Source organism: Triturus cristatus, chromosome 8 (assembly GCF_964204655.1).
Source record: "Triturus cristatus chromosome 8, aTriCri1.1, whole genome shotgun sequence".
NCBI lineage: Eukaryota > Metazoa > Chordata > Amphibia > Caudata > Salamandridae > Triturus > Triturus cristatus.
This window is the reverse complement of record NC_140591.1, coordinates 1,122,571,465-1,122,592,393: the sequence shown is the minus strand read 5'-3', so window position 1 is coordinate 1,122,592,393 and position 20,929 is coordinate 1,122,571,465. Positions and strand designations below refer to the sequence as shown.

Here is a 20,929-nt window from a genome sequence, read left to right as displayed (position 1 = left end):
CTGTGACTAACCTGGGTAGAAGACACTCACGGTGTGTTCAGTCCAGAAAGGCCCCATTCAAGAATACAGGTCAAGGATACAGGTTACAAACCAAAAACGAAAACTCCTTGTTGGGTTTATCGGACATCTATCTAGCCAGAAACTAGAGCTGAGTGTTCAGGTGGTACAGTTAAATGTCTGGTACTCAATTCGCCAGTGGTAGCTATAGTTTATCCTGTCTCCTGTCTGTACTCAGTTTTAGACCAGTGATCAGAGCATTCAGTTCCATGAAAAATTATGTGTTGAGTATCACCAATATATCTGGCAGTTGTGAAAAGGGTGTTGAAAGTAGTGAAACAGGTATAAAGAACCCTCTATGAAAGGTGCACCCAGGAGGCAGGGTGCACCTTTAATATAATGCACCCTGCCTCCTGGGTGTTAGTTGGCCTTCCTTGAGGTGACTGTCATATATTAAAAGCAGTGCATTTACTTTGCCTCACAGGTGAGGGCAAAGTTGAATTGAAGCAGTTTACACTGTTCCTGCTGTCTGCAATGGCAGATCTGTTGTCAGTAGTTTGGGTGGGTCCCTCAATGTGGCACAGCAAGTGCTGCAAGCCCTGGGGACCTCTTTGCCACCCATGCCCAGGGTACAGCTGGTACCATATACTAGGGACTTGTCAATTGGGGACGCCAATTTACACATAACAGTTTTAGGGAGAGAGCACTTGGACTGGGGCCTGTGCAGCAGGCTCCAGTGCACTTTCAGAGTCATAACCATCAGCGGCGAGGCACAGAAGTGTGTGTGTGTGTTGGGGGGGTGAGCTTACAAAAAGGGCACTTTCTTACACCATATAATAAAATACCTGGCAATAGGCTTTAAAACAGTATATTAAAAACACCTGGCTTTTAACATATGCTTTTCGTAATAAATGTCTGGTCTACTGCCTATGTCATATTTTTGTGATAAGCAGATAAGACCCTTGGCATTTGGCACGTTTCCCAATGAAACTATCAGTCATGTAGACTTTAGCATTAGCTTCTCACCGTATAAAAACTCTCGCTTTCTCTATTGAGCAAAGTCTTTCCTACAAGGCAGACATCAGGTACGCTGTCATACAATTAAAGATATATACAAAATGACAGTTGAAAAAACAACATACAACCCACTGTACGAGAGCCTAACAAGGATAACCAACATCAAAACCTTGTTTGCTATGGTAAATTGTGAAATTCCATGTTACAAACAGATCCACTGGAATTATGCGATTCTGCAGTGCAGCTTTTATTTTTGCATATTTAAGTATTTGATGCACGTGCCACATTATAATTCATTTGCTGCATAATCTACAGATTTTAACAAAATAAAAACATTTTGTTTCTAGCTTAAATGGACCAAAACTTACTAAAAACACAGCGATATATGTTCACATGCATTGGAAGACCCTTCATAAAGTGTTAACTGGTCATCTTTCTGTTGCTTGTTTATGGAATTGGTTGTTAAACTGGTTCTAATAAGGTGAACTATTTACCCAGACAATGTTATCATGTATAAAAATTACAAAATAATGAAGTATACTATAAACAAAAATGTTCCACATAATGTTGCATAATTTGCTTTTTCTTGCCCCATAACTTAATCAACCCTGCCGTATAATCAGGTGCTGTCATGCCGCATAATTACAGTTTCCCTTGTTACAAAATACCTGCCTTCAGGCATTGACACTGTAATAATAATCCACAGTTAAAGACCTATTGGTTTTTTAATATGCTCTTCATAATAGCTAAGCTAGGCCTATTGCCTTTGTAGTAAGCACTTTGCCTGTGCACATGCCCATATTATAGATACGGTTGCAGTGGGAAAAGAGCTGTTGCAGGGCACTAAAAGTGTATCCGAAAGAGGCAATGCACAGTCAATGTACCCCCCCTCCCAAGAAAGAGACCTTAGTAAGAGGGAAAGGGGGTCCAATGGTCACCCCAGAAATCCACCGGCAGCCGGATAGAATTATTCACTGCACTCTGCTGGAGGGGATCTTTGCCCACCTTTGAAGTGCAGATGCTCAGCATTTCACCAATGTGGTGCCACCAGTTTGTGACTGCGCTGAAGGCAGTGCATTAAGTGTAATAAAGGGCACTAACATAGCTGCACAAGGTGCACCTAGTTAAAGGTGCACTGCAGCTCACACAAGGGACAGTGCACCCTCTACATTAGACAGGCCCAGGACCACTTTTTAGGTCTTGCCTGAGCCAGCGCAGGCGCTGCACTGACAAGACATTTAGTAAGTGGGCTTTTAAAAGTCCGACCACACGCTTTTGCTGGCCTCAAGCTTGTGGTTACGCGCGCGAGCATGCGCGCAGGCACCATCTTGCTTTCCGTCACGGCTCATTAACTCATCGCTCGCGGCCCCCTTACAGCGCGATCACTTTCACTTTTGCCGCCGCCGCGCACGCACCACTCGCGTGCTTTTTTAAAATTTCCTTTGTGCGCGTGCAAGCGCACACAACTGACGGGCTTGTTCCAGACAAAAAAACCCTCATCTTCAAACACTCTTCAGTGAGGGCGCGTCACCCGTTGAAAACCGTGCACCCTCTCACCCGCATACGCAGAACTACCATGAACACACCACGCAGGGCGTTTGGAAAGAGATTAGATGTACAGGACAAAGAGACTCTACACTAATGTCACTGAAAACATTCTGTGCACGCACACAAAGAGTGGTTAGAAAGGTGAAATCCAAGATAGAATTTTGGGAGCACGGTGCACCTCGGCATGACTTTCCATTGCGTCCCCGGTTTGAGTTGAGCGCACAGCAGCGGCTGGTACCTCTGGGGAGTGCAGCGCACGGGGCGCTCATGTTTCCCAGCTCGGGTTTCGGAACTGATATGGACAGAGTTGTTTTCAAAGACTTTTTTCCTGTTTTCGCTCACAGGAGAGTTGGGTCTGGCAAGATTTCCCTTAGAGACTGGGGAAACTCTTCTGTGGCATTCGTAGTCACTGCTGCAGTATTTAACATGGCCACATGCTTTCATAATTTCCTTCTCTGTCTTGCAATCATTTTTTGTGCACTAATATCAGCCGTCGATATCATTGCTTATACCCAATGTTGGATTACAACTATAACAATTACTAATCTAAAACTACAACATGATGTCAGGAAAATTCCACAAACACATTCCAATAGTACAATGTGTGTCCTACGTGCGGTGCCCAAGAATCAACGCTTAGCCCTTGCTTGAGACCGTTACACGAATCGCTGTTCACAAACTGCATGTGGCTTCCGCTCAGCCCATTGCAGCACATCGGTTCATATGAGTGGAAGTAAAGCAGGACTTTCTAACAGTTAAATATCAACTGAAACACACAATACCATTAGACACCAATAAAAATAAAATGACATCAAAAACGAGTTCCAAGCTCCAATTTGAATGTTCTTCTGGGTAAGAAAATGCTACTGTTTCCTATGGCGTTACGTACTCCATTTACTTACCTCATAAACATAGTAATTGAGATATGTACAGGGTGTGGCATTTATTCTTTCAGCAGGTACTGTGCAGGGCTTTAAGTGGGCCAGGTCCTACCAGTGCTAAGCGCTCGTAGTTCTAAAAAGCCAGTGCTGAGATTGGCCCCTATCGAGCTCTCCATTTTTGCCCTCACCCACGGGGTGAAAAAACTAATCCTAACTCTGCAGCAACCCCACCCTCCACTGCCTTTGATGTAACTTCAAAGAGACTGGTTAACATTGTTACAGTCTCGTCATTTCAGAACTGAAGCATTTTTATATCATATACAACAAAGCCATAGTTGTTGCTTATTTATCTAATACAACTAACAACCATTGACAAAGCCAATAGTCCTGGCTTGATGTGGGTGAAATGTTACTTGTTATGTAATATATTTGGATGCAATGACAAAAGCAGCAAAATACTAGTCGGGTAGCACACTATGCCAAGCACATAATTTTAGCTTACGTGTTTTAAGGCACAACCTCAATTCCATTGGCTACGGCTCTCTGAGACTCCCCCCACCCCCAGTTTTTTTATCCCACTTACAGCCCTGGTACAGCAGCAGCGAACCCAGAAGTGTTGTTGGCACTTTACACTCCAGTTACACAGTGCTTTAATACCGGCTATGGCTAGGGTCTGGGAGCCCGTTGTCTTTGCTTGCATAAAGACCCACAGCGTCGCTAGATTTGTCTTATCTATAGGTGCGGAAAGTAAGTGTTACATTTTTTTTGGTGCAGTTTTATATAGCGCAAACTCGACCCCAAGGTATCGGAGCGCTTTACCCGAGCACCAGTTACATTATACAAGAACAAGTCAATTTTTGGTAGACATGGGGAGATTAAATGATTTGCCACGATTTTGAGCCGACACTGAGGCTCGCCTCGACCCCGTCTCCTCAGCTCCAAAGTCGGCAGTTCTGGCTATTATGCCATATCCTCTCAATTATTGCCACTCACAGGCGCTGGGAGTCGTCGACGTCCATAGCTGTGGCCTTCTGGCTACAATACAATACACTGCACAGGTCTCTACAACTAATGCAGAAGCCCACAGCGCTGTTTCAAATACCCTGGTCAATTCACACTTAAACCCTTATACTACAATCAGGAATAGAGATAGACAGTGTTCCATATTTCAAAACCTGCTCGTCTTATAGGCAGACAAATAAATCCTCGTGTTTGGCCCTTCACTGGGTACACCAAAGTGATCGGTGCGAGCCTCGCTAGAATTGGAAACCAAATCTCACCCAGGGTCATACAGATTCGAACAGAGCAGAAAGTGCCAAAACACTGAGCTACTCCCGAGTTAAGCACTTCTCCACATGTCAACTTGTCTGCATCAGGTGGTCGTTCCCCCCAACCCCAATGGCAGCACGGGAGGGACGGGACCTTTCAAAACAATTTAACTTCTTCTGATCTGCTACATACATGGGAAGAAATTACCTGCAAACGGGAATGCCAAATTTCCAAGAAAACCGCTTGTGGGCGCTGAGCTCCTCGCAGTCGCGCAGCCACGCTGACCAGCCTAGGCTCAGTCCGCCCCAGTGAGCTGGGCAGCTGCTGCTGACATCCAAAGCTCTAGAGTGAAGCTCCCCTGCAGCCTGCCAGGCGAACAGTATCCAAGGAACGCGCCCGTGCCAGCGCCCATCCGCCTGGACCCTCCCACCATGACAACCCGGCCAGCCGGTCTCGAGGGTCCCAGGTTACTCCAGGCCGCCCTCAGAATATCGACTTTCATTTACTTCTCACTAACACAGCCAAATACACTATTCAGGCATTATTGCGTTTCTCAGTGTTTCTAGAAAGAGGTAATCACGTCGTGGGAAGAAATAATGTCATTCGGCATTGTCGAAAATGTAAACATGCTAGTGAGATAGCCTGATAGGTTAATACAGCTGCATAGACATATATTTACAACCAGACGTCAAAAACTGAACTCAAACCACGGTTGGAATTGGATAAAATTACTTTGGGAACCCAAAAATTGGGGGGTCATTTTGTGGCAGAATAAAGGGGGTGGCGTTACGAGAGGAGGAGCTTGGAAAACAGAGTCGACAGTCAACCTATACATTTATTTTTTAAAAAAATCTGCTGCTAATAAATTGGCAACAAGGGCAAATGTGACAGCAAATTTGTTCTAGCCTAATTGGTCACAAAGAGGTTGCATTTTAAAATATCTTACATGATTTAGAAACCCGCTGCAGAGATCTTGGTGTTCACATCGATTTTGAGGGAACTATAATGGCGGTTTGATAATGTTAGTGGTTAGTGCTGGTTCCTCCGCTATGGAGGAGGAGCGTCGCCCTACTGCTTTCTCGTAGTTTGAGAAGCCAAAACATAAAATGTTATAACTTTTACTTATTACCATTTTATGTTTCCTTTGCGGGCGGGCAGGTGGGTGCGGCTGCTCTGCTAACGAGTCAGGGGAGGTGTGGTTCGCCCACTCCAAAGTGCACCGTGACTGTTTGGGCGGCCCTCTTGGGCCATCCTAACCAGTCATGTGCATTTTCCCTTTCTCCATGCAGGCTGCATAACAGCCTGCATGGAGAAGATGGCCACCCCTCCAGTCCCTGGCTGAGCGCTGTGTCAATGGTGCTCAGACGAATCACAATGCTGCATTGCAGTGTTGTGATTGGCTTTGGGGAGGGAGCCTGGCTGTTTGCTTTCTGTTCCTGTCCGAGTCGGAGTCAGGAGAGCAGGAGCAGAGAAGATGCGGGACCCTGCCTCAGGGTAAGTTTAATTTTTTTAAATTTCATTATGCTCCCATGGGACTTCCCCCCCCCCCACTCCTGCGAATACCCTGGGCTCACCTTCCCACCCACGAGCCATGCTGGCTGCAACTGTAGTTAAGCAGTTCTGAAAGAGTTCTGTGTTTTGTCCAGTCCCAGTTTTGACTCATACATTTGCATAGAGGATTCATGTGCCTGCTGCAAAGCCCATCGTGTAATATGCAGATCCCAGATTAGTACTTTATGCAGATAGGTAAGTGGGCTACTGCTTTTGACATGGAGATCATTTTGTTACCTCGAGTTCAAAAGTTGCAATCCTTCTATTATAATACAGTGATCTCTTTACCTGCATCAAGGAGATACGAGCAAACTGCGAGTTATTGCTTTAGATCCTTACTGTTTTTTCTCAATCGAATGTTAATGTAAGATTACAAAGAAGGTTCTTCTGGGAATTAATAAAGTCTTGTTAGCACCAGTGCTTGAAATGGAAAAATAGAAGTGCAGGTACTCTGTACCAGAGTGCCTGCTTGTTTCTGAGAAGTGACGGGACTCAACAATTAAAAGTATTACGTCTCTCTTGAAAAGTGCAGGTACTCTCCCTCTCAAAATAACAAGCATTTGCAATGCAATAGGTCTTGCATTTGCGAGAGTTTGAGCTACTGGCATTATAAATAACAATGCCTTTAATTTATGTGTTGGTTTTTAAAACATAAATGAAAAGCATTGTCATTTACAGTGGCAGTAGCTTAAACTCTCGCAAATGCCAGAGACCTATTGCATTGCAAATGCTTGTTCTTCCTTGTATTGAACAACTTCTTTTTTGGTTTGGTTGTGTGGGACATTGATTATGCCACTGCTTTGGTTACTCTATCGAATTGTCAGCTGTGGCCTCTTGTGTTTGGATTTTACTTTGTAGCCAGATTAGCGGTTTAGCTTTTATTGGAGGTTATTCTTTTGTGGCTCCAGAGTGGTTTTTCTCCTGGTGTGGAGTGATACACATACCACCTTATGCATTTTTGGAGATGCTTTTTCATCTTCTCATGAGTCTAAGAAAAGGGGACTTAACATACTAAATACAAGTTAATCATGGTAAGTTAGAAACTCGTGTTGTGGGAATTCGAATTGACCCTTTCCTCTAGAAATCCTGCCTGCCTACTCCTCTGTTGTTTATGTGACCCTTGGCCTCCTTCATGGTCTAGAATTAGTAGTGGAGGTCTAGAATCTAGTGGGTGTGGTGTGGGTGCTGGCTTTAAGGTCAGTCAGACTGTACATGCACAAGCTTCTCTTTTATATTATTTATTGCTGGGCAAAAATGATATATGTTCCCCAGCCTGCCTCTCTTGAAATTCAACAATTGTGGGAGAAGAGGGACTTGGGACTCCCAGTACAAGATTAGCAATGCTGCTGAGCTTGTATTTTTCTGTCTGTCGCAGGGCTTTGAGCTACAACTTCATATCAGGTGAGGCACTGATAACCAACACAGGCTAGGGATGGACTGTCATGGGTTAGTTTACAACTAGTGATAGAATGTCATTCTGAAATCAGTTTAGTGAGGTACCACCTGAATGTAGCTTTCAGATGTGCCATGCTAGGAATTCCTTTCACATATGTTGGGGTTCTTTGGCACCTGGCCACTAGGAGTTACAAATTTACATAGATCTTCTTCTACTTATTTTTTGGGGGGCAATCTATACGTCTTTGGGAATTTCAGCCAAAGGTACTGCATCCCCTTGGAAGACAGAGACATCTGTTGTGGTCCTAATAAAACGAGATTTTTCTTAATTGGTCAATAGACTTAGGACCTGAATTAAAGTATGGTGGTCTATACAGTATCTATGAGGGTGGAAGAGAACATTACGCCCACCACCCTGATGGACAGAAGACCACCTTATTTAGAGATTTCCGCTGGCCTAGCAGTGATCTCTCTACCTTTAGAAGTGGTTCCTCTGAAGGTACCAATCATTTGGTGGACGGCACCATTGTTTTGGCAGCCTTCTATCAAATGTTGTGTTTCAAAAACAAACTCTCACAGGGAGAGTTTGTTTTTGAAAAAAACAATATCCAATGACCCCATACCCAGGGTGACTTTCCTTGGGTGTGGGGTCATTATTTTTCTTTTTCTGTTCATGCTTCCAGGTTTTCTCTGTTGGTGATGGTCAGAAAAAAAGAAATCACACCATCACCTCTGACGAGAGAGGGCTGTCTGATGCCATTACTCTGATGGCCAGCACTCCGTTAGGCCATCGGCTTAAGCTTTCCATTGATGAAACCAACATGGGGACCCCTAACGTGCTGCCAACTCTAAATAGAGCAGGTGGACTGATGGTTTGCCAGACAAAGTGCTCCGTCACAATGTGATGGAGTACCCTTACTGCCAAACTCTAAATCAGTCCTTAAGTTTTGGCCAGATTCTTTAGACTGAAACATTTACTGTCGATGTTTCAAGTAGAGGTCTTTACTTCCTGTCCTGTGAAACAAGGTTTTATGACCTTTGACAGAGAGCTTTGTGGGGTTCCTTTCACTTGAAACGGTTTAGTTCTTTTTCATTCTATCGGAATCCTGTAGTTTTAGCCATGTTTCTTTAATTTATCTGTTTAACTGAAGCTTATATTTTAAAAAATTCTTATTTCCCTTTTTTATTTACATATATTAATCTTGTTCTCCTCCACCTTTCTCAAGAGAATCCTTACGGTAGGGTCTTTGACTAGAAACTCTAGCTGCCCTGTGACTTTTAGAAGTTCCTGTTTAATCAGCTATGATCGAATCAAGTCTTGAAGCTGGGTGGGAGGCAGAAATAGGGCATCTGGAGGATGTGGGCTGGGAGGGTGCACTAATGCACACATGTGAAGTAGCGATTAAAACTAGGTTGATGCTCAGTCAACTGAAAATACTACACCGGGTCTACTACAGTCAAAGTAGGTTATTCAAGATGGTCAAGGCGCCTTCCCTCAATTGTTTGAGATCTGATGACACAGATGGCTTCTTCTTTCACACACTCTGGAAGTATCCACCTAATGTGCTCTGTTGCCAGGCGATAGTTGGGAAAATGTCAGTGCTGGGGTGTCAGTCCTAGCTGCCTAGCAGTTTGTTATCTTGGGAGTACTGGGGAACGTGGATCTGACAAGAAAACGGCTAGTCATGTGCATGCTGGGTTTGCCTAGCGAAGAGAGATATAGCAAAAAAGATGGGGGTGGCAACCAAAGATATGTGGATAACAGGCATAACTCATTCCATGGGGGTGGAAAGGGGTGGTGTATGAGGCCAGCAGATACCCCGGGGAAGCTTGGGAAAGTGTGGGGCAGCTGGATACCCTACTAAGGGCTGGATTGGAAAGGGGAGAAACCCCAGTGTCTCGCCAGTCGGGGTCTCATCCTCAACAGGATGGCACAGACTATGAGAGAGGAGACACAGTGGCCCTCTCCACGGTGGTGAATGAGTCAACAGCCCTAGTTGTGTCAGGGACATTGATGGGCCATGGGTACGGGCCCCTAGATTGCCATAACCCACAGAAGGAAATGCATTTTATAACTTGTTCAATAGGTGTAGGATTGATGTTGGGTACTTGTGTTTTGTTAAAAAGTAAAACAATAAACACAGTATTAAAAAATATATATATATCATTCTAGATCTGACTGTGAGCTCGGGCCCTATCTGGGAAGACATATCACACGTTAAGGCTTCTGCAGAGAACATTGTTATTACACCACATTTTATAGGTGTTGCGGCCAGACTGGTAACAAGTTAACTTTCAAAGCATTTAAAATATTTCAACAAATATGCATTAACACTTAGGTCATGTTTGTGCACCTCAACATTTTGTAAGTCACATTTTATGTTTTTAAAAGTATTGGAGTACGTTGTGCTAGAAAATGCTGAAACCCAGAGTAAGGCCAGCATTTCTGCTACTCACCTCCTTGTCTAGCGTACAAAAGTGGATCATTTAGTTCATGGTCATTACGGATCTTGGTGCATTGAGATCATGGCGCCATTGCCTCCTGGTAACCATGCTATGATTGGCTACATCACACATATTTGGTCTTAGTGATCTGTGATATTGTTGCCTACAAGGATCTTCTTGGCCATTGGCTCCAGAAGTCCCCCGTGCCTCTTGCCAGGCCCGTCTTAACGCATGGGCACGCTAGGCTGTTGCCCGGGGGCCCTACGAGCTTAGGTGCCCCAATGCAGACCAGAATTTAACACTAATTTTGCAATAAACTGTTTTGTTCCTGTGAGTGGTCATGTAGGCAGGGTCCAGTGCACTGCTTTGCTCGGGGGCCTATAATGCTGTTAAGATGACCCTGCCTCTTGTCCCAGCTTCGAAGGCCCTGGTCTCTGTCTGCTCCTGCTACCAGACCCTGTTGCCACTTTGAGGAATCCTTCTTAAAGGTGAGGATGTTTTAATACAACTCAAATGCTGTGGTAAACTTTCTTTCCCCTCAAGCCTCTAGAAATTGCACACGTTGCAGGTTTAAGAGGGGTGAATGGGGGTGCGTGTGGTTGCACATTAATGGTCATGACCACATTGCAGTAGGTGGGTTTGTGGCACCTCTTTTTTAAGGTGTCATAACAATTGGTGCACCATCCTCATGTATCATAATTTTAAAACAAAAGTACAAACCAATAAGACAAACAATAATTCAAACAATAAATCTACTAAATAATAATAAAGCAAACGATATAATACAGTATGAAACAATAAGTGGCCTGAGAATCTGTATGCTGGATGAGTTATGATAATATATTAAGAATAAATAAAGGGTGAGCAGAGAAATGAAATAACCATTACTTTCCCATGTGTGGTATAAATCTGTCATTCAGCTACTCTGGTTTTTTTTGACAAATCTAGTTAATCAACTGAATTATTTTTTAGTGCGATTTTTTGTTTACATTTTATTTTTTTTCGTTTAGGTCAGAAGTAAAAAAGACGAAAGTGAAAAAGAAGACAAACAACCCACACTTTGAAGAAGTGTTTTATTTCGAGGTGGGTATTTCACGTCTGGAGTTGGCGGGGCGCGGGCCCTGCTGGCTGCGTCACGAGCTGACTCTATCGGAGAATGTGCTCTGTAAGTGCTAAGCTACTGGGGTGAGACATAGGAATGCCCTGGCGAGCCGACTGTAGATGGGGCTTGAGTGATGAAAGAAGCCTGGCTTCAGGCCACTGGTGGTGTCTGCGAGTCTTTGATCACTGAGGCCAGTCAAACTGAAAACTGGCGGGTGAGAAAAGCGTTTCCTAGGTTGTGGTTACATGGCGGCTGCATGACTGCGACGTGATTGAAGTCAACACAAATGCCCTCATTCTGACGGCAGAGGAATTACTGTATGGTAAATTTGCCCCCATGGTAAATACGTTAATCCACCTTGAAGATTACCATGGGGTGAAATAACTTCAAATTCTCACTTTCAGAGGTAAGTTTGAGGGGAAACCCCTTTCCGAACTACTTAACGCATCCATATTTCACTAGGTATGACCAAGCAAAAGGTGCTTTTATAAGGGACTTAAACACTGTTCCTTAAGTTGAAATAGTTCTTTGTTTACAACTGTAGCGACTGCCTCTATGCTCCATCAGCTGTTCAGTCAGTGTCTCAACTGACATCCAAACTGTCAATGGAATGTTGGTAAGTACCAAGTCACAGGTAGAGCAGGGGAGCAGAGCGGTGAAGGAATAGGTAATATAAGGAAGAGGAGGGAAGGTGTTCACAATATATTGAATGCTGGATTAGGAACTACAATACGTGCATTTGGAAAATCACGAGTGGCAAACAGGCACAGTTTTTGTACCAATCCCAGTATTTTTGACCCGTTTCTATAGTTCTAATCGGTGCCAAAATGTCAAATGAAAGCCATTTACGACCTCTATCTGTGATTCATTTTATTTTTTCAACGTGGGGGTTCTCTTGTGATGCACTTGATAATTTTCTGGGTTACAGGACACACTTTGCGATTTTGTCATTGGATTGATCCCACTCACCCAGCACATAAAGGCCAGGCTTGCCTCTCAAGGCATAGGTTGTATTGGATGATTTGAAGGTTTGCAGTGAACTTGCGTGGACTGCCATCTTGAAGAATTATCTTCCATTTCTCATCAGTGCAGTGGATGGAGGTACATCATGGCATCCCACAGAGCCTGCTCCTTATCAGAATGAAAAGCAACTCTAGAATGCAGTGGTTCACGAATATAGTAGTCGCTTTTGGCATAGGGATGTTGAGAACATGCTTAGAGAGCTGCCCATGCATTAAACTCCTGGTGAACAGCTGACGTAGTGGCATGGTTAGTGGGCAGTACTCAGAGTCATTACCCTCTTCGTAGAAATCCTTTCTTCATTCCATCTTTTCCACTGCTTGAAATCACTGTCATTTGTGGCACGGCGGTAAGTTTGTTTTTTCCCCCTTCTACTCAAATTCTTCCTTGTTTGCTAGAAGACCTCCAGAATCACTCTCAAGCTGGGTGAATCTACACCTGCTATTTTCTATGCCACAGTTTTTTCTCGCACCAGGACTATATTCATCTGCAGGAGGAGGTCATATTTTACTCTGCATGGTACTTCGTGTACCATCACATTTTGATACTTCTTAGTTTTTCAGTAGGTTTTCCCTGTGTTTGCATTTTTCTCCAGTACTCAAGGACTGACCATTGTGTAAGTTATGACTCCTTGTAGGAAGTAGGAAGAGAAAAGTCTTTATATACTTGTTACTACTATTCGAGGTGTCTTCCTCCCCTTCCATCTATAGTGTGTGCTAGCCTGGCACATAGATTACTAAATGATTATCTCCTAATAACATGGGTCTAGCCAACAAAGAACCTAAAGTTGTTGTCTCTTGATCAAAATAATAAAGTAAGTCACAAGCAATATCACAACCACAAAAGATGATCAAGTCCTTTTTGAGGATATTATGACAACACCCAAGCTTTTATTTGGTGTAGAAGTGTGTTTATTCCAATTGCTAGTGCTGGATCTTTCTGGGCCTCTTTTTGGGCAGTCGACTCAGAGCTCAATTTCAGCTTTGAATAAAAAAAAATTGGGCTATTTGCTCCTGACATCTTTCTGTCTTATTTGCGTTATGGACTTACCAGGATGAAGAAATGGTACTTGCCGAAGCCCTGGTACTGGTACTTTGCTGTCTTACCTACTCTTGATGGAAATGGCTATGTAGTACAGGCACCGAGTGATAGACTTAGAAGGCAAAGTGTGGCATCATCTCCACGTACTTGGTCATACTTTTAGAAAACCACGTGATGGGAAAAAAGACAGTCACAAAGCAGGAACAATAGTCTGGCGGCATGGAGGGACGCTGAGCTGTGAGCAATAGAAGTGTGGCTAACACGGCTTACCCTTTGTAGACGCGTGCACCCTAACATTGTCACTGAAAGATACTGCTGTAGATAGCATGCATTTGCAATTCCCTGTAGCGATTAAAGAGTTAAGGAACAGGGTACCAAGACCACTTGACATGACAGAACCAGGCATCTAGAATTCCATCCAATGAACTTCGACCATCATATAAACGAATAATAGTATTGCCCACAGATACACTAGGTAGGTCAGTAGGTCTGTCCTGCATTGGAGTGCTAGCTATAATTTAAAAAAAAAACTTCTGCAGTTAAAAAAGAAAACAAATGATTAATCTCTGTATACAATGCATCAATAAGCTAAAGAATCTATGGGTTGATTTAGAGTCTGGGCCCCTCTTCATCACTGACATGCTATTCTGTTTCAGTTGCTGACATACTCTTCCAGTGGCTCGGCGGAGTTGAAGGTTTGGCTATTCGACCATCTGCCCAGTAGTTCCTACCGCCGCTTACAGTTGTCGGCAGGGCTGACAGACAAGTCTGCATTTGACAGGCGCAGGAACCACGATATAGGGGGAGTAAAGCACTCCACCATAGAAATTGACTTACATCTGCCCGCTAAACTCTAAATCACCCCTTTAGTGTACTATTGAGATGTACAGTATTCCCTTATGCATTACCAGGCAGGTTGAATGATACATCAGGCAGCCAATGGCATGAAGAAATAGTCCTTTGGATGTACCTAAGCTCACTCCATGTGTATTTCAGAGTATTAGTAACCCTAGCGCCTGCACTCTTAACCCAGACCTAATATAATAAAAGAACAAGTGTCTGCCCTGTCTCTCCCCAGCCAGAGAACATATCAAACACTGGTATAGTATATGTCAGCCATTGATGTACAAGAAAAGCACCGACTGCCAGTGGAAAAGGGTTCTAGCTATGTCGAAAGAGAGACAAGTATCGGTAGGTGGAAATGTTAATGTCAGTTGTCACATACAACCGTAAATGTTAAAGAAAATATAGACTGCTCCAGTGAGATGTCCTAGTTCAAGTTGTCTTTCTCTTTCCAGTTTGGAAAATCCAGATGAAATGTATTTAACTTTTCACATCCATGCATCTTGGCTTCCAAAATACTTGTGTATCTATCTGCTTTCTTCAGCGTGTATGGAAACGTTTTTTGCACTGTGAGTGTCTTTTATTTCATAATGCACTTTGGTTTAGTGCCTAGTGGGAATTACTTTATTCAATACTTTTGCTATACTTTTAAAAATGCTTTTATTTTTTAAATTTGCCACTGGTGCCTCAGCTGGAGATAGAAAAACGAGTAGTTGTATTTTTTTTCCGCTCTCATTAAGGATGGTTTTCTGTGACCTTTTTTTGACTATTGATAGATATCTGAGCGTGCCCCAATCTATTTCCTCTCTATTTCGGTTGAGAAAGGAAACAGTTGCTGAAAGACACACACGCTTCCGCCCTGGGCTAGGGAGCCCGCCCCTCAGTGACCCCACCCAGCGAGGTGGGGCTGCACTTTAGGTCAGAGCGGTTTCAGGCCCATCGGTTCCCATGTCACCTGTGCAGTTTGTGGTCGCAGTTTGGGTGGGGTGCGCCCTCGTTCTGTGTTATTGAAAGAGACTGGAAACCTCAAAGTTTTCAGTTTTGTCATAACCGAAATATATTGCTTATTTCTATTGTTTCTGCTGTTCACATACCGACTGATATTCTCGACGGACGGCACATCTTAACGAGGCTTTTACAGGGTGTAATTGGTTATTTTATCAGCATTTGTATATCTCGACCGTTATTACGGAAACGCAGCACTTTAATCCGAGTATAATTTTCGTACGGTTCTCGAATTTTCTTTGATCGGCTGTGTATGGTTGTTTAACTGTGTTGTTATTATAGATTTGTCAAATGTCCAGTTTAGTAGTTGCTCTTGTTGGTTAATGTGAAAATAAAGGTCGTTGTAGTGCACGGGTGTGCCGAAGGATTGAATTGTCTATGGTTATGGTTATGGTTAAGCGAGGTGATCTGTCATCCTTTGTTGGCTAAAGTAAATTACCAGAGTAGGACCTCATTCTATTACTGTTTTCCTTCTAGAGAGCACACCGCTATCATCACAGTGATCCTGGCGCTGTAAGAACCAGGACCGGACTGGGAACCAAAACTCGCCCTGGCAAAGAGCTCGGCCGGCCCCCCTGGGAGCCGCCGAACTGTTTGCCAGGGCCGGTTTCGGCTGCAAAAACAACCCAGTAACAGAAACGGCCCCCAGGGGCCCAACGCCAGCGGCCCACCGGGGGAATGCCCGGTGCCCACTACGGCCAGTCCTGTCCTGGTAAGAACTAAACTGATGGAGTCTGCTCCCGAATAAATAACTGCCAAGTTAGCTCTAAAAAGACAGCGGAGGTCCTCTGCGTCCTTATCTCTGGTTACCGACTCTGCAGAGAATACAATTCAAATCACTCTGCATTGTCTTTAAGGCAGTACACGGAATGGGACCTAGACCTCTGCAGAGCAAATTCACCTGGTATACTCCAGCTAGAAATCTCCGCTCAGCAACGGCAAAATTGGTGAGCGCTACCAGATTTAAAAAAACAGGATTGGCGGCAGAGCATTCAGTTCTGCAGCTTCGCGGTTGTGGAATGAACTCCCGATCAATCTCAGACAGACTGAGAATCTGTTGCATTTTAGAAAAAAGCTGAAAACTTGGCTTTTCCCTAGGGAATAGTGTAACTCAGTTGCAGTTCTAACTACATTCATCTGGTATGCTTGGACTCGCGCATAGGAGAATGCATGGTAATCTCAGCACCAGGATACCTGTAGGGTGACAGTGTGCTATATAAGTTCAGCTTACATTATCATTACATTACAAAACAGAGGACAGATCTAGAGATCAAGTCTTAAAAGCTGTTAAGCCAGGTTTTAAGAGCTTTCCTGCAGTGGTGGACGGTGACCCTCAACACTAGAGGGGTGTCGGGGGGACTGAGAGACAAACCCAGTGGGGGACAAAAAGTTAGTTGGAAAGAAAATGTAAACATACTTACGAAATGAAATGAAATGAAATGAAATGAAAATTGGTTTTTATATAGCGCATGTTTGCCGTGGCGTCTTAGCGCTTACTGCCATTACATCTGGATCAGATAAACTTACGATTTTGTAGGGATACCTGTGAAAAGCCATGTTTTTAGTCCCTTTCTAAATTGTAGTAAATCGTTTTGCACTCTAAGATGCAGCGGCATCGTATTCCAAACTTTAGGAGCCAGGTGCCGAAAACTTCTGCCCCCCCACTTCAGAGTCCTTACTTTTGGCACCACAAGCAGGTGGGCTGACGCAGAGCGTAAACGTCTCAAAGGGGTATACCGTTTACAGTATTGACCTATCTGTGACGGTCCTAGCCTGTGCAGGCTCTTATGTATCATGCACATCGATTTAAACTGAATCCTCGCGGTTATGGGCAGCCAATGTAGCTGTTCACGCGTAATTTGACTAATAGGGCTGAATTTAGGTAAATCCAGTAACAGTCTGGCAGCAACATTCTGCAGGGTCTGGAGCTTTTGGATTACATTTTTCTTGGCTCCAATGTAGAGTGAGTTACAATAGTCAATTTTTGACAGGATCAGTGCTGTTACAACCATTTTCCTCAATGGCATGGGAATAAACGGAAGGACTTTTCTAAGGATTTTAATTGTGTAAAAGCAGGAGGAGGTTATACTATTTACGTGGTCAATAAGGGAGAGTTGGTCGTCAATGAGAATTCCAAGGTTTTTTACCTTCTTTACTGGCTGAGTCCTGCTGCTTCCGGCCACCGATTTGAATTCCAAAGAGACATGTCTCCTCCAAACGTAACTACCTCCGTCTTCCCGGTATTCAATTTCAGGCAGTTATTTTGCATCCAGCAAATGATCTGGCTCATACAGAACTTAAAACGCTCAGCCACAGTCTCTGGATTTGTGGCTAAAGAGATAATAATCTGTGTGTCATCAGCATAGCAAACGGCCTTAAAGCCATGTGAGCGAATTAGTTTAGCCAGAGGAGAAACGTATATGTTGAACAGGGTAGGTGAAAGTGCCGATCCCTGAGGTACTCCACATGGCATTACAAAGTGAGAGGATGTGTGCTCATCCAATACCACAGCTTGCTTTCTATTTTTCAGATAGGAATGAAGAACATCTGCTGCTTTGTCCTTTATCCCTATCTCCGCCAGACGCTGAAGGAGAATATGGTGATCCACCGTATCAAACGCGGCGGATAAATCAAGCATTACCAATATAGCCTTTCCACCTTGATCTAGGTGTAGTCGTAAGCTTTCAGTCGCAGCAATTAATGCAGACTCAGTGCTGTGGTGTGGCCTGAAACCGTGTTGAGCTATATCTAGTTTATTATTATCTTCTACAAAGGACCGAAGTTCCTCATTTAGCACTTTTTCAAATACTTTTGAAGGAAATTGTAGGCTGGCAATGGGACGATAGTTGGCCACTTCAAGAGGATCAAGGGTGGGTTTTTTGATAATGGGCCTAATCAGAGAGTTTTTCCACTCTACTGGAAAATACCCAGATATGAGAATATTATTCAAAAGAGGTGTTAAAATTTGTGCTACTATGTTTGGGACCATGTGAAGAATCTTTACGGGACATGGATCCAGAGAAGAGCCTGATTTAATCTCAAGAATAGCTTTCTCAACTCTATCCTGTGTAAAGGAGGAAAAGTTTCTTAAAGAAACTTTATTGTCAGATTCCTCCATCATGAACATGGCTTGCCTGACATCCTCTCCACCTATAGAGAATTCATCATAGACTTTGGTCACTTTTTCGTGAAAGAAATTAGCAAGTTTGTCGCAAAATTGCTTTGTTGTCTTTACTACCTTTGCATTTCCAAATGTGGCCAATTTAGTAACTGTCTTAAACAGCTCACCGGAGATATTTTTAGCAGCCATAATTTTCTCAGCAAAATATTTGGATTTAGCCTCGAATACGGCCTCCTTGTATGTTGTCAGTGCTTCTCTATAATATGTTTTATCTGTTTCTGAGTATTCCTTTCTCCAGAGTCGTTCTTTGGCTCGGCATATTCTCTTTAGATTTTTTAGATCAGGATTATACCAGGGGGCTGAGATCTGTTTAATATTAGTCCGCGTCCGAGTTTCCAGGCCTAGGTTTTGAATCGCTTGTTTGATCCATGTATGATAGAGAGTTACTTCTCTATCTATATCAGTGTCAGTTCCAAAGAGCATTTTGGGTTTCTGTAAGAGCAAACTAGCTTCAAGAACTGGGCCATTTATTTGATTCCAGGCATACTCAAACCCTGTTTTCTTTGACCCTACAGTTCTGTCTTGGAGTCCTTTAATGGGGACCTCGAAAAAGACAGCACTGTGATCGGTCCAGGGTAGAGCAAGAGTTTTAGTCAGTTTTATCTGGCTATGGTTTGTAAAAAAGCCATCTAGGGTGTGATTCGCCATGTGCGTGTGGCAGGTGACGATTTGCTTCAGGCCTAGACTAGAGAAACAATCCAATAGCTCTTTGGTATCTATGTTTTCTGATGCCTCTAGGTGGAAGTTAAAATCGCCCAGCACCGAAAAGTTAGATTGTCCCATACATGATTCCATTATCCTCATGATGGCCCCAATGAAAGTGTTTCTTGGCCCAGGTGGCCTGTAAATTAAAAGTCCATTGAAGACATCCGTATTAGAGGCCTTAAAACAGAAAAGAATAGCCTCCTCTTCAAATTGAGGTATAGCTGAGAAGGTAGCTTTAAGATGAGAACGATATACAATAGCCACCCCTCCCCCTCTTTTACCTATTCTGTCGATTCTAAAAATGTTGTATCCCTGGGGTATTGCTACATTTAAATCCGGTTCCGATGCGCTATGGGTCCAGGTCTCAGTAAGAAACATTATATCTGGCCTATGAACATCTAGGAAATCTGCTAATTCGTGACTATGTTTAGGCAGGGATCTAACATTCAGAAGGACAGCCATCAAGGTACGCTCATTACCTAGATGTTTGCCGGACCGAGAGTGATCCACCTCTTTCTGCAGATGGGTGATGTGATGTCCCTTTTTCAGGGTAAAATGACATGCTGGACAGCTACCGATCTGGAGTTCATTAAAAGGATAGATAGGACAGCATTTCTCATTTATGGCGTTATACCGCATTTCCAGTAGCGTTGCAGAGTCATATGTAATGCAAGCATTTTGGCCAGGGGGGGTGGCGCACGGCGCAGTCCGGCCGCGGACGGGCGCAGACGGGCTTGCCTTTGGCGCGCCTTTGGCGCGCCGCCGGCGCGCCCGCTGCGCGCGTCCGCTGCACCGTCGCGAGAGCATGCCTTTTATGGTGGCGTCAAACAGGCAGCCCAGCAAACTAGAGTGCTAACCCCAATCCAAGATGGTGGTCCGCTAGCAAAACGCGGGACCGTTTCTGAGGTAAATTATTCAGGTTTCCAAAGTCCTAGCTTAAGGTGCAGTAGTGCGTTTTTTTAAGAAGCAATACAATTCAATAATAAAAGGTTTTCATTTCATTTCTAAAATGCTATGCTATATTTTAAAATTAGGCAGATCGAATACACAACATTCAATAAAACGTTCCGTTTTGAAAATCGTTTCCAAACATTAAAAAACGGTGATTCAGATACAAGAGCCCCCAAGCTGTTCATTCATCAGAGATCTGATGCAATTTTGGCAGCGCTGCGCGGTCGCGAGAGCATGCCTTTTATGGTGGCGTCAAACAGGCAGCCCAGCAAACTAGAGTGCTAACCCCAATCCAAGATGGCGGCCCGCTAGCAAAACGCGGGACCGTTTCTGAGGTAAATTATTCAGGTTTCCAAAGTCCTAGCTTAAGGTGCAGTAGTGCGTTTTTTTAAGAAGCAATACAATTCAATAATAAAAGGTTTTCATTTCATTTCTAAAATGCTATGCTATATTTTAAAATTAGGCAGATCGAATACACAACATTCAATAAAACGTTCCGTTACCCGTGTTTCGCTCTCCTTTCTTCTTTGTTCTGACGTCTGCGTGACAACAGGCACCTCACTGAGCCTCAGGCAACCGCCTTGGCAAATCCTGTCACTGCTCTCTTGCTGCAGATGAGTAGCATGAGAGCAGCGCCAGGATTGGCTGGAGCGGGCTGCCTCGGCGCTCCAGCAGGCACAGGAGGCCTATGCCTCCTGTCCACCCAGCTGTCTGAGACAGTTAGGTGGAGAGGCTTACACTGTGCATGTCTGACTGTTCCTTGCAAGATGGCCGGCCAAAGTGATTTGCGCAGTGTAAACTGGTGGAGTGAGCACAACTCCCCTGCTACCAGTCAGCAGCAATGCCCCGCCTCCAAACACTGCTTGGGCTAGGAGCAGTGAAAAATAAAACGGTAATTAATTTTATTACTGTTTTATTTTTCACTTTTGCTGCACTGCCAGTAGGGGGCGACGCTCCTCCGACCTAAAAGGGGGGCTT

At 43.9% G+C, this 20,929-nt stretch overlaps 1 protein-coding gene across 2 annotated transcripts in view; it reads left to right on the top strand.

The window, feature by feature from the left end:
• RASA3 (RAS p21 protein activator 3) overlaps window positions 1-20,929 on the top strand; it is an 886,845-nt gene that overhangs the window by 553,314 nt on the left and 312,602 nt on the right. For both annotated transcript variants that reach the window (XM_085622738.1, XM_085622739.1), the window contains exon 7: window positions 11,114-11,186. In XM_085622738.1, coding sequence (XP_085478864.1) covers window positions 11,114-11,186 — 73 coding nt within the window. The remainder of the gene's footprint in view (window positions 1-11,113; window positions 11,187-20,929) is intronic.